The following is a 16,108-nucleotide window of genomic DNA, read 5'->3' as shown; positions in this document are numbered from 1 at the left end:
AAACGATATAAACCACAATGAAAATCTAAATTTAACTCTTTTATAAAAAGGTCAGGAGATAGGTAAAATAAAAATATATAAATAAAACAAATGTTGCTTGTATACTTATATTGTTAAATTAACAAAGTATTAAAAATTGTATCTTATGAAAAAAATGTATTTTGGCTTTTATTTATGCTAACTATAAATATGTAGGTAAAACATTTAATAAATAAGTATAAGTATAAGTATTTATTAAGTTTAAAGATTGAAATATAATTATTACACAATTCGGATAATTTTTTTTTTTTACCTATTTCAACATTTCGTAAGAAAATAAGCAATTGCCCGTAACTGGAGTGATGATGGTAATAATAATAATAATAATAATATATTATATGTTTATTTATTTAGTAAATTTAATACTTTTCACATGTGGTTAAAATATAATAACTAATACAAATAAAAAGATTTGAAACTCCAACGTAGTCTTCACGATATGGATACATTTCATGAAGTGGACGTTCATTTTTTGAAAATATTGAAGTGTGTATGTGTGTCATATACAATAAATTATAATCAAAAGGAACCGCGAGAATTTATGACTGAGGAGATATCATTGCAAATTACAATCATTATTGATATACAAAAAAAAAAAAATGGATATTATAATATTACATTTAAGTCAGAAGCGGATCCAACATTACTGTAGATCGAGGTGAGTTATGAAACTACTAGCAACATTAAAATATAAAATAATCGTAACGTTTGAATGTTTGACAATGATTTGCAAAATATTAAATTTGCATTTTTAAATTGTAACCAAGTCTTTATTATTACATGAATTAATCTTAATTGTTTTTATAGGTTATACATTTTTTATTTATTTAAATATCGCGTACAGTTAATTAGTTTTTATAACTATTATATAATATGTATGACTGTACGGAAAAATGCTGAAAATATTGAAAAAAGAAACAGTTAAATTTAATACAACTCAATCAAAACTAATAATGCACTTATATAAAAAAATAAGACTACTACTACTCCCTTCCCCACCCACCATTCAGAGATGTCCTGCAAGATTGTAGAGGTATCACGAATCGCGATCTAAGTGCGTCCTTAAAAAGAAAAACGCTCAAGTGGAAACGCCAGTGGAAATTCGGTAAGGACGTTTGAAATAAATCCCTCTCCAACCATTGTCCCGTAGGATCCGACATTGCAGATTTAGGTATCTATATAAACATATAACATCACTACACGAGTGTATGACATTGTATGATATTACATAGCGATCCGCCACATCAGAACTTGAGCAACGCGCCCGTGTCTCGTATGATGTCGTTGACGTTTATGATTGAAAACGTGTGTGGGGCGGTGACGTTCTCGCGGTCCGCAGCGTTCGATGACCGCCGGTTGTCAACGGCTTTCGAAGGGTCCACAAAGCGCATGTTCCGCCTGTTGGCGTTCGCCCTGTTCGGGTCGTCGGACGGGCGCCCCGAGCAGTCCGCCAGAGCACTGCGAAACGTATCTTTGATGTCCACCCGCTTCAACGCTAGCGATTTTTTTTTAATTTTCCTCTTGAATGACGGGTGTGTCTCGCGCTGCCGGTACAACACGGTTTTCCGTTTCCTATCCCGTTTCTTGACGCACTTGACAGCCACGTCCTGCGGCGTCAGCACGCCGGTCGATTTGAAGTAGTCGGAACACGCGAGCACCACGCACCGGCCGATGGTGTAAACTGTTACACAATTCGTATATGTAAGGAAAGTGCACGAAACCCCTTTGTTTGGTCGTCTTAAATCATTAGATGCAATAATGGTTTTTTTTTTCTAACTATAGATACTTCATTGTGGTATTATAATGGATGGTAGATTGCCGTTGTTCAATATTGTGCGACGCATGTACATGTTTAATATGTAATTTATTTGCTATGTGCAATGTGCATAGTGCTATATATAGTAGTGTACAATAATAAGCAATTTTTTTGTGGGGGGGGGCTGTCTCAAATAGTACCGACAGTTTTGAAATTTTGTTCTTATATCAATATCAGTAACAATTATATGTAATATTATATGTGTACATTAGGCTCAAATTAAAAAGCCAGTTTCGGGCACGGGGGGAGGGGTCAAAGTTGTTCATTATGGTTTAATATTCATGATAATAAGATAAGACAATAGGCAACTGAAAAAATTGAGTTTAACACACACACACACATATATATAGGCATACAGAAAATAACATCTATAATAATATACAAAACCGTGTGCCGTGAAAAAATAACTTATAAATTATTAACTAAAACAAATTATAAAACATGCCACAGTAAACTGAACGCTGAAGTACAAAATTTCGAGTTGTACCGCATACTTATACCAACTTCCTAGTTCGTCTTATCCGTGGCATCGTCATCCTTGGCTGACAAAGCCACAGCTACTCTTTCTCTCTCTCTCTCTCTCTCTCTCTCTCTCTCTCTCTCTCTCTCGCAACAGCGGTAGCGGTATTCGTTGAAATTCTCGAAACTTTACAAAATGAACGCAATGTTTGTACACTCAACTTCTGATAGGTTTACTCCTGTTTAATCAATCTGGCCTATATTGAGAACATTTTGGTGTTAAACAATCCGACCGATCTGCACGAATCGAACTATATGATATTATATATAATATATAGACCATACCTAACCGCTATGCTATAAATGATGTGTCGAGTGATGGGTAACTAATGAATATGTTAAAAATCACTTTTCGTATAAAATGATATAATATGACTGAATTCAGATTTAAATTTAAATTATTTCAAAATGTACTGATAAAAATCTTATACTCGTAATGTTATGTAATTTATTAAATACATTGGTACAGTTTGATGTGAGTTGGTAAAAAATAAAGATAGGAATTTAAAATGTTAACATCATAAGTTATTAGATTAATAATATTTTAGTAAAGTTAGGATAACTTTTTTCCAAAACTTACTATAATTATTTTGGTTGTACAACTATGTGTTTTATAGGTATACGTATTAGAGTATATTTTCTGTATTAAATCATTGCTTATAATTGATTTAATTAGTTTATACACTGGATATATATGTATATTGATGTTTGGTAAAGCATATAATTTGTCTGTATTTAAAAAAATATGTTCATTAAATTAATTTAATTTATATAATAGACAAAAACATTTTAATTACTGGGAAATAATTCGTTAGAATTTTGAATTAGGTAATTAAATAAAATGTTTTAAAATAATTATCTATTAAATAATTTAAAGGATAGTTATCATTATAAATACTGAAGTGTGTATCACCATTCACCACAGGATACTTTTAATTACCTAGTACAAAAGTTAATTTCAAAAATTTTGAAAGTAAGTCTGTAAGTATATTTAAAAATTCCAAAAATCAGAATCTGATTAAAATATGTATTATTAAAGAAAAAAATATGAGTGATCATGCTTGTGAATCACCCAAAGTCCTGACCCTGTGTATAATGTAATATGGGCACTATACTTGTACATATATAAGTTTATATATGTAATATATGCCCGCAGAATTTTCCCGTAAACAGCACTCCTATAGATATTATATTGTGATCACGAAACACACCCCAAAGCAAGTACAAAGGATACACGAATCTTCAGTGAACGGAATCATGGTTTTTGGAGAAACACTGAAGCCGTACTGCGACACGAACAACGTATAACAATTGACTTTCTCCTTCAACGATTGACACAAAAACCTGAAACATAAAGTTCACAGTCTAACAATGTATTTTATATAGGTATAATATTATGACTATGGTGACTGATCTGTGGCTTATAAATTGTAGTTATTGTAAAATGTCTGCATTTTGTTGTTGTACTTACGATATATTTTACTATATTTTCCTGTATTACACTCCATACACATTTTTTATTTTTATGAATATGATTGAATAATTTTACACGGACGAGTAAAAATGTTTGTATAGTGTGTATTGTTGATATAATATATATCATATACACTAAAAGTATATGTTTTTGATAAACAGTTCATACAATTTAATTTATAATCATTTTTAATCGCCCTTACCACGGTTTTTAAATAAAAAATATGTACTACACGCTATAGATAGTTACTCTATCTGCCTTACATTATGTTTTTATTTTGTCACTCTACCTAAGTACTGCGCCGTAAATAAATATATGCATTTTTTAAAACATTTTAAACATACGCATTCCACCAGTGATAATGTGTAATTAAATGTTAACTATATATGTGTTAATTTCGATATTATTTTTGATGGTTTTCAATATTTTAATACGATACATTGCATTTATTTCATACAACACCATAATAAATACATAATGTTATATCACGATAATGATTCAACTGTTCTTGCTGCGATATAATTTTAGCTTAATTGCTATTAATCTAAAAATTAAAAATGAACTATAACAATCGTCATTGCGCCGTGGTAGACGCAGAATGTCATTTGTAACTTTTATACTGAAGAAAATTAAAATTGACGTGTTGATCCTTTTGGTTTATTGCCAAAACTGATTTTAAGGGAGCAAATAATGTATAGATAGTAGAAATAATCATAGCTAATAAAATAATACATAACATGCATACTAATGCAGTACACTGATAGAGTTTCAACTGCATGGTCGGGTGTAGTGAATACCCTCCACAAAACGCCTAAGAATCTATTATGACACGAGGTTATTAGTACATAATTGAAAATGATAAATGTTTCACAGCACAAATGTCACCCTGTACGCCAGGTAAAGAACGCAGTTTATTTTTGGTCATCGGCCTTAAGAGTTGGACAATAGATGTTTTCTTTTGAATTCATAGTTTCAATTGAATTAAGATGAAAAGTAAAATGTACTTGAGTTAAGTTTTTCAAGGTATGGGTACAACAAATTGCTGTTGTATGACATAATAATAGTATGTATGAATGTATATATATATAATCTTTAGTTAGTAACATGTATAGGGTAATTTTAGTCCTTAGTATGAAAATTATTTTTTTTTTAGGGTTATGTTAACGCCTGACCCCCATGCGCAAGACGGAAATTTTGAATTCAACAGAACCAACCTTGTGTTTTCAGTATTAATATCAAAATGGATTGACCTATAATACCGTACTTAAAAATAAAACTATCGTCTGTATTTTTATGTTGAAGTAATTTATATATTTTTAACTATTAATACTTTTTTAATTTTTATGATGTATACGAAAAATATTTACAATTTAAAAATTCTTGTATCTTGATTTATAATGTAAACATCGTAAAAATCAACACATATTGTTCTTAATTTTAATTCTGATAACAGTTCAGTTCACTTTAATACTAAAGCTAACAACACAGGATAAGGTTGAATCGGTTGAATGAAAATTTCGCTTTGTGTTCATGTTATGTGTAGTGTGCACCTATAGGCGATAGGTCAGACTGTCAGAGAAAAGATTGCGATGGTGCGCTCTAAACATATTTTATTCATCTTAAAGCCATTGCAGTTCCACTAACAAGTATAATTTAATTTATTTTGCTTCGATAAACGTCTATTTCAATGTAGAAACGCGCCTGTTTATATAAAAACATGTCTATACATTGTACCCCATAAGCTATTATTATAGCAATTGTCAAAATACTAAACAATAAATACTCAACTATAGTTTAAATTTTTTTTTGTTATACGCACCTGAAGTTCAAATTTTTATAAGCAGCTCGTGAGTATTATAACCAATGTATATATGTAACTGTATATACATTTTTTTTTCATATATATTTTAAGTTAATATTACTTAAATTTCTTTTATAATAACATAAATATATTTAAAAAAATAGGTAACATGGACAGATCTTTTGTCTACATACGAAGATGCCTAATAATGATGTCAGCAGTTTTTATTTTTTATTAATATTTGACTATTATTTCATTAAAAATAATTCTACAATAAATTAACCCACATAATAAATTTCAACGAAAACACGTGCAACTCTATAGTAAATCGATCAGACCATAACAATATATTGTCGATAACTATAACTATACAATACACATGAGCGAATACAATGTACTGGGGGAAATTTTTTAAGGGTTACATGGATTTGGTTTTATCGGTCGCATTATACTCAACACATTACGAACTTGCACAATAAACAAATCGAAGCCGGCCGATTCGCTAGTAGTGTTACAAAAGTAGGTATATTATATGGACGTATCAGTACTATAGACGTAAATTTAATTCGGTCCGAAAAAATCGAGTCCAAAGAAATATTTAAAAAAAAAGATTTTACAGACTTAAGACTATCTATTACCTATACTAGTATACAAACACAATATGTATGTCAAAACATTCTTAATTACAGTATCAATTGTTAAAAAAATTAGATACAATTATGCGTATTATTTAACAGTAATTAGCCATAAATATAATTTCAGATGTGGGACCGAAGAAGTGAAGACTGAACTGTGTAACTCTTGTATTATATGTACTTATCGTATTCTCCATACATATTATAAAATATGTTATGCCCATCATAATATTCATTTTATATCTACTATCTAGTACCTATGTAATGTCGCTATAATACTTTATACATTACGTTTTATTTTCACCATAACACTGATTATCCGGTGATACTCAAAAGCACAAATCGTCTATTTTTTCGGTAGCTTAAAAGCGCAAAACGAATTTGCACTTTTGTACCTTAGTAGTGGGATAAAAGTGCAAAAATAAATTGTATTACTTTATATAATAGTGTACACATGGTGCTATAAGTTTCAGCTTAAAATTTGACGCTCATTAAATTTATAGTTCTCAAATAAGTATATATCTAGTACTTTTATATTTAAAAAATAATGGTGATCGAGTTCACTGGAAGTTTAGTGTTATCGTTTCGTATTTTTCGTAACAAATAGGATGACGGTTGATAGTTAATCAATTAAGATAACTATAAAGTATTAACAATATAAACTTGTATCAAATGGGATTTTTGATTATTATAGCAGTAGTGGCGGATTTTTTCAATTTATTTTTCGGGTGGTTGGGGGGTGGGTCTAAAAAATAAGTAAGTTTATAACATTTAAAGAATACAACATATGAGTTATGAATTAATAATTATATTGTTCCATTATTATTTCATATACAAATTAAGTGTTTTTTAAAACAAAAATAGTAAACGTCTTTTTTTGCCAGCTCATTAATAATTTTTTCAGGTGTATGAACCTCTCCCCCCCCCCCCGAAAACACACTATAGCACTATAGCAGTATATATAGCTTTAAAAATAATATAGATTATGATATGAATTTATCATTAGGCATTTTGTTTTTAATTGAAAAATGTTTGAAAATCTAGTGAATCATTTTAAATCGTACACGAAATATCCACCTAATATCTATATCTATATCAGTTTAGTTGATATCTGCGCAACGATCGTGAACGGTGTATGTCACTATGGCAGATAAATTAATAATGTTTTATGGCTTTAATAAAATACATTTATTTTTATAAAAAGTGTCTGCGCTTTCGGGTCATATTTTGCGTTTATATATAGGTTAGAACCCGATTGTCATATAAACGTCGTGACTTTTGATAAATTTATTTTGTAGAACTATACCATTCGTCTATCCATATGCATATTTATCTTGAAAACATTCGGTATAATATATGATGTCTACATAAAAAAAAAAAAGATTCCTACAAAAAATTAATACTCGTGTCGTATACGATTTATACGTAAAACATAAAAATATGATCGATAACATTATTTTTATTATTTCGTTCGATTAAAATGATCGGTTAGATATATCGTTTACGACTAAATTTTAAGTTTGGTACTTTCATTTTGCCACCAGACTCAAACCCGCAGCGCGCAATTTTAAAAATAATAAACTGTTTTTAAAATTTGGTAGGTAACGACTTAATTCAAACAAGTTTCATCGTTTATATCATCAATAATTGTATTTATCTTTGTAACTCACCAATGGTTTAAAATCGGTTACAATAATTGATTTAATCTAGTTGTGATAATGTATTTCAAATAAAATTTGTACATATTTTATAAAATATAGATATTTATTTATAATATTTTTGACATTGTGGTTAATAGTTGTTGCTGACAAATCGCGTATAATGATTTTATATATGGCTATATACTTGGCGTGTAATGAAGAACATATTATGTCTAGTAAATAAATCATTTTGAACAAATTCCAATAATATTACCTAACCTAAGGCTATAATAGTGAATCGACACACGTTTTCCATTTCCACGCACCGAGACCGAACATTTATTATTAAATACCTAATGTCATATAATGATAATAATATATTATATCATATAATATAATTGAAAATGCAACCATAACAAATTATCAACTGTCAAGTCGTCAAGGTTTTAAAAATAGTACCTATGGAAAAATGTGAAGTTATCTTATCGAATGTAGATACCAATATAGCATGAGACTGAGACATATATTATTGTGTATACTAAACATTTTATTAAATATAATTATTGTGGCGTGTATGCCATATACAAGCATAATTGTGAGCTGACCTAAATTTCAGATGTTGCTTTTTACCTATTACAACATTTTTTGGTTTTCTTATTCTTTACATAGGCCCTCTCTAAAAGTCAAATGAATTTTCATGAATATTTAGATATTAATAATTTTAATTAATTTAAAATATTTTTACATAATACGGGTCATTATTATTAAAAAATTATATTTTTAAATATTTTTTTAAGTTTTTTACTTTTTTGAATGACAACATATAGTTTTAATTTCATATTCCATAGCAGAATAATTTTCTGAGTATTTTGATATGTAAAATTCGAATTTAGGGCGAGTAGTTTATGAGTTATACTTATTAAAGTTTATACAAAAAAAGTAGTAGATAAACATTTTGCGGGGTAATTCCGTACCACTCCACTCCCCGCATTTAAACTTTAAATACTTATAACTCATGAACTACTCGCCCTAAATTCGAATTTTATGTATCAAAATACTCAGAAAATTATTCTGTTTCGGAATATGAAATTAAAACTATATATTGTCATTCAAAAAAGTAAAAACCTTAAAAAAATATAAGGATAAAAAATATAATTTTTTAATAAAAACGTTATTTTTTTTAACAACTTTAAACTATGCAAACAATATTTTCAAAAACATGAATACTTTTTGAAATAATGAGTGTTTTATGATAAAAGAATCACCCTGTATATATTAATAATAATAATAATAATAATAATTTATGACATAATTTAGAAAAAAATATGTTATATTTAGTTGATTACGTGTCAGGACCCTAATTATTACAAAATGTCAGATTATAATATATGTGCTAGATTAGGTAATGATGTCAGGTTGATGAGAAATTATTAAAATTGTTATAATTAACGGGTGTGTGATTAAACTTATAATAAATAAATTGCTGACAATATAGTGGATATTTTAATTGTAATAATATATTATAATTGTTTGTGTCATATTTGTTTAAATCGATGGAAATTTCTTTCAATATTTTTTTATGTTCTTAAAATTAATTTTAACCCACTGACGATAATATAGTTTTCCTGGTTCTTAAAATACAGATTGAAAATTGTGCAGCTACTACATCTTATCTGATATTTATCTGTGACTGCTAGCAATGGTACTATTTAGCGAATCGTGATTTATAGAATATATGATCGAAGGCGGCATTACAGGAAACTTTCTCATCTATTCGCCAATGGATCAATTCGCCACACTTATTTTATTTTCACTACGGATACTAAGCCGTAGTTATGATTTTAAACCACCTAAAACTACACAAATATCTGTTTAATCCAACAAAATTACGAAAAATCAAAAATATAGTTTGTCAGTAACGACACACATAATCCTAGAGTTGGAATCTTGTAGCCAAGCCCAAATGAAGGGAGTTTTAAATACGATATATGATATAAAAATCTGTTTCAGTAGAAACTAAAAAAAAATTTTAATTGAATACTTATATGAGTTTTATATAATAATATATTTATTTTTATTTTAAGATTATAAAATATTTCACCACACCTGATGGTGCTATTAAATTAATTTATAATACCTATACAACTGTAGGTATTAAACTATCATCGGGTATTTTTGTTTTATATTGGAAGCCTTTAAAATCTTAAACTAGACTTGAATGCAACATTTCATGATATCACATATTCATATTAATCGATTATTTATTATTGTCATCGAAAACAGAAGTCACAAAATGTACAATGTTTTATGTATTTTTTAACAATTTATGTTTGAAATAAACCTTGAGTAATGCATGGAATAAATGGCCGGTGCATACGGTGCACTACATAGGGGACTTTGGTATCATGGATATCAAAAAGTATCATAAATGCTATAAATATAATAAGCAATAACCATGTAGTACCATGTGCAGATGACTATATAATGTATTGGGATATTTGGACAGCTGGAGACATTTTTTTTTATTCATTTATTAAATAAAAATTAATAAGCAAACCTAGAGATTTATATGGAATTTTATTTATTGTAAAAAAAGATTTAGAAATAAAAATATGAGGGACCTTCGTTGAATATTTATAAGACGCCAATTAAAAATATTTTTTTTGCACCAAGGTCCCCAGAGTTCAAAGGACCGTCACTGATCTCGAGACAAAAGTCTTCTTTAATAATAAATTCATCGTAAAAGTACTAATATTGCAATATTCGTAGATACGTCGAAGTGAACGCGTCTTAAAACCTCCATAATCGCGGACAGATACATTAGAAATTATCAGACATAGATACACTTTTGACCTATACTTTGCGGGGGTTTGTAAACACTTCACAGAGTTCTGTCGTTATATTAAACGAAATAAGAATCGTCCATGTCACTGTGTAATAATGATAAGTGGCGACCAAATTCTTCGAACAATGTGGAGGTATACGCCGTAAGATGTTATAAATACAATTTCTGAGCGAAAGAAATACTGAAAACTCATAATGCCTAATTGCACGGAGATGTGTCTGTTCGTCGAAAATATAATATCAAAACGTGTTAGGGACCGAGTTGAGTATATATTATTATTATGTACATAATTGCCACCAGTCGGATAATTTCATCGCGTAGTAGTAATATAAATAATGACAATTAGTAATATATTTAGTAATATAATAATTAATAATGTAACATAAATAAACATACATTACATATTATTATTCTTTTGAATTGCTTATATTTATGTTAATCAAATATGATGGTAATATTCGACATGCACCTACTGTACAACGGACTGAGTGGAGTGGTTACTATTACTTCCCATACATATATATATATTTTATTTTAAAATATTACTGTATAAATACAAAGTTTTCAGTATATGGGATTGTGTTGTTTTATTTAAAATTAAATCAATTGAAACAATTCTTTATGCATTTAAAAATTTACCTACAATTCATTAAAAACTCAATGCATAAAATATAATGTTATTAATAATTTTCAAAAATGTTCATATTTTCAATATTTTTCCAAACATTGATAAACAATCTGAAATCTTTGTCTTAAGTATTGTATTGATTTAATTGAAATTTTCCTTATATTTAATATTAATAAAGACATACCTACCTACAGTTAATAGTTTATACAGTAATGGGCAATGATTAATGAGTCGATATAGGTACTCATTTCTCAATTTATTCATTTAAATCTATTGATCGAATTAGTGATTTATGATTTATGTCATAATAAAAATGAGTTCTATATATTATCAGTGTTGAATAAATTTGGCATTAGTTTAGCTAAAATTTATTATTTTTTTTTCAAGAAAAATACATGATACATGATACGTGATATATATATATATAATAGCCCCTATTTTCTGTGTACAGTAGTAAATCACAAATAGACGAAATAAGTTTATGTTTACTAGTAACAACCCTTAAAAAGTCTTTGTCTAGATATGCTAAAAAAAATTTGGTAAAGTGTGTAGTAGAAAAATTTTCAAAAAATAGAGACTGATATATTATATATATATATATATATTCTGGACGGCTAGAAGCACGTGTCATCTTACATTCATTTATATTATTAGTTATATCACGTAGTCCCGCCATATAGGTATAAGGGTATAACTATATTTTGATTACAATTTGAAAATATATACTGATTATAATAATAATATCTAGTTAACGTGTAGCAAAGCAGTCTTGTTTCATCGCTTGCTCCGTGTATTGCTACCATGTTATCGGTAAAGTAAAATATATTATATAATCGTTTTATTTCAATAATATATATATATATATGTTAAATTGTACTCGGTATAACTAAGTACCTGGTCTAATATTATTAACATCTATATACCATCACATTATCCCGTTTGGTATTAATCTGTAGTTGTTACACCGTATCAGAGAAGACAACGTCTTAATTACCTATCTAATTGTTAGTTTGTTACTATTACTATATGTAACAAAATAATATAAATTTACAAATTTTATTCAGATGGCAATAATTGCCTCCAAAAAAGGTATGTTCGTTACGTTATTAATATTTTAATTATAAAGTAAAATAATATTTGATGAAATCAATAAATTTATTAAGGATTTTAGATTTTAATACCAGTTAAATATAAAATGAATAATTCACTTAAAATGTTTACCAAGTACTTACACCGTGTTATACTAAAATATTCAATATATATAGTATTATTAAATTAATTTTTTTTTTTTTTAATTAACTAATCAAATATTAAATATTTAAAAGGAAAATTCAAAATATCTTTGGTGCTGATTATTCGAGTATGTCGAATACAAAAATATATGTATTCTTTACAAGATTAATGTTGGATTATATAAAAAAATAAATAAACATTAAATTTAATGATTCATTGGTGTGCTTAATGGTCTCTTAAACACGATATAATGACTAATAATTGGTCCATTAAATTGTATGAATATAGTACCATTAAATGTATTCAATTTTTTTATGCATGCAACTCTACATAAATATATCACGTCTATGTACCATGTCCATAATGTATATAATAATATTATATTGTGATAAATGTCATACTAAATACGTAAACAACACGCGTACAATTATCTCTTTTTTACTGATCAGGTTTTCCACATGGAAATATATGGATTTTCATCTCTTCTCTAATTTTTTGAATAAGTATGTAATGGTTTTACGAAATAATAAAAATATAAACGAAGGTATTTAAATATTAAAAACCGTAAAAATGTTTGTGATCGCGTGTGTAAATAAAACGTTAACGTTCGCGATACTACTGTCGTACTGGCATTACATGCATATTTTTGTGGTGTAATAATAGTATGCAGTTGTCATGCAACTGTAGTTAAGACAACGAATTCGCCAATTAAAGAATGTCTATACCTAAAGACTCAGGTTTTATCTACCGCCAGCGTATTTATTTTATAGAGGGTGGTAGACGTCACTTGTGTAGTTATTTGTCTTGGTCTGGCCTCGCAAACATATACAACATTGTGTCAATATATATAGTGTTCGATGGCAATGCAAATATTGTGTATTTATAGTTGGATATTAAATAAGAGTGAATTGATTATCTGCTGAATACGTCCTGCTGTATACGTTTGTAAAATTAAGACAATAAATACGAATATCGATTATTGAGTCCTCTTTATGGTCGTAATCCGAGTAGAGTTGTGTGGAAGGAGCGGTTGTAGGTTGTGCACCGGGGTCTCGTTCTCCTACCAGAAAAATGTATATTACAGTATAGTCAAATTTTTGCTAAAAATTCCTACTTATTATTATACAAATATAGTTAAGTATTTTAAAATTAGTCTAAATATTTTGAAAAATTACTTACGTATAGAACATATAATGTACATGGTGATGAAAAGTGTCGAGTTTGTAAATTAATATGAGTATATGATTAATAAATTTTGAATAACCAAAAAATAACGATTTTATTATCTAATTTAGTTAGTAATAAGTTATTAAATATACAAATTTGTCAAGACTTGAACATAAAATGCTTAAACAAAAATGTGTGCATTTAAAGGTTTACACCTTTGAATATACATAAAAACTTACGAGGAACCTTATATCATGTTTTCAAACCTTAGATATTAAAATAATTTAATATAAAAATAAAAATAAAACTCCGGCATAAATTAAAATTAACATAAAAAAAAAACAAGAAGTCTGCGAGGACTATATCCATAAAATAATTTCATAAGTGGCCGTCGATCCTGTGAACTCGATCGAAAAATTGCCAAAAAAACAAAAAAAAAAAAAAAAAAAATGCGCGCACACATTATTAATTATTATAATATATTGTATCAACAATGGCCAAGGCGTACCTATTAATCGATGTCCAGGCGATATACACTTTATACACCGAGTGCTGTGTCTACCTCGCATCTTGCCCGTCTGCGAAACTCGCCGCGGGAAGGATTTCTTGGGCGTAATTATTATAATCCAAACATTATTTTCCTCCGTTCGTTTGAACGTCATGCGTAAATTGCCGAGGATTTTAATAAGAAGATAAATTATAAAATAACATACGAACATTTTATTTTACGTATTAAACTATTAACGCTTAATATAATATTATGCGTATAATCTTATGGCAGTTGTACACCTATAGAATAATATTTTTTTCACAAAAAAGCCAATTATTTATGCCTAAAATATCCTACAAGTTCATTCATCACGTTTTGCGTTATTGTTTTGTCTATACAATATAGCCACCATACACGAGCATCTGTGGTGGTGCGTTTTCTGCACAGTTTAGACGATGTGGCTTAGACGAACCGGCGACATTCTGCGGTTGCCGTTTAATAGTTTAAATAGTTATACTTATATGTTATTATAAACCTACTCAAAAATAACACACTTGTTGTATAGGTACAAATCTATACTTTTACTTTTATCCTCTGCACTCTAACCCACACACCCACACACCTCTTTCAATCCTTAACCCTTTTGAGACCACGGTCCAAAACTAATTAATGATAAATCAATTGTGTATCAAAATATGTATGCTATTTGTATTTGTATAACTCAAAAACAAATAACCGCAGATAATTTAAATTTTCACTAAATGTTTGAATTATTATTTTCTGTTTACGATCAACTTTTTAAAATATTTCAATTCTTTTTGATCTATTTATAAACATGAGAAATTTTTGATTTTTTTTTTAATACACATTTTTTTATATAAATGTCGATAAAAATTATAATTTACAGGGTAAAAATGGTTGAACATATAACACATTAAATTATTTTATAGTCAGAAATTCATAACATTTTTTTTTATACCAAAGATATGAAAATTTGATACAAAATACATTATTATACGTTTTTCAACTTATGCAGAAAAAATGATTTCACCTAAGGCAAATACAATTTTATGAGAATTTGAAGCCTACATTTTTACGATATTGGATATTAAACCATAAAATAATTATTTTTCCTCAAACAATTTTTGATATTTTGTTATATTTCAAATAAAAGTAATAGTAGATACTTGACATTTTCACAAAATGTTTATATTACCATTTTTATTACATGATAAAAATTTTTATTTTTTTTTTTAGTTTGTTTTCCATAAATTATTCGTTGAGTCAAAATTCTTGAAAATATAAAACTACTCACACATTAATTGTTTTTATATGTGTATAAAATATGTGGCACAATTTTTTTTATATGCATTGAAGTTAAAAATTTGACTAAATTATGATTAATTATAATATTATTTAACGATGTTAATTATTTTGTTATAATTTAAAATCATTATTCGTGGGAACTTAAAACTTTTATGTATTATTTTTTTTTACATAAAAATTTACTAAACTTAATTACATTTTTGATTTATTTTAAGGTATCTATTTTTATTATGAATATATATTTTTTTTACAGTATTTATAGAAAGATGTTATTACATTTTAATTATACAAGTCGATATAATATGATAAACATGTATATTAATTAAAATAATTCTAATATTAAAATAAATGCATTATTGTCGGAAAAACTATATTCACATATCATGTTATCAAAAATTAAATAAATTTAATAACTAGGTTGTGTATATTAAAAAAAACATAATGTGTTATTAAATTACATAATATTATTATGAAATATAGCTTGTGATATTATAA

At 27.6% G+C, this 16,108-nt stretch overlaps 1 protein-coding gene across 1 annotated transcript in view; it reads right to left on the bottom strand.

The window, feature by feature from the left end:
* Nucleotides 1-1,062: 1,062 nt before the first annotated feature.
* LOC113558533 (cytosolic carboxypeptidase 6-like) overlaps nucleotides 1,063-16,108 on the bottom strand; it is a 51,218-nt gene continuing 36,172 nt past the window's right edge. Inside the window, exons 11-12 of the mRNA XM_026964019.1 lie at nucleotides 3,609-3,718; nucleotides 1,063-1,720 (exon numbers count right to left, since the gene is read on the bottom strand). Of these exons, the coding sequence (XP_026819820.1) occupies nucleotides 1,284-1,720; nucleotides 3,609-3,718 (547 nt within the window). The 3' untranslated portion in view covers nucleotides 1,063-1,283. The remainder of the gene's footprint in view (nucleotides 1,721-3,608; nucleotides 3,719-16,108) is intronic.

The sequence above is a fragment of the Rhopalosiphum maidis genome, chromosome 3 (assembly GCF_003676215.2).
Source record: "Rhopalosiphum maidis isolate BTI-1 chromosome 3, ASM367621v3, whole genome shotgun sequence".
In the NCBI taxonomy this organism is placed as follows: Eukaryota; Metazoa; Arthropoda; class Insecta; order Hemiptera; family Aphididae; genus Rhopalosiphum; species Rhopalosiphum maidis.
This window is presented reverse-complemented; position numbering and strand designations above follow the sequence as displayed.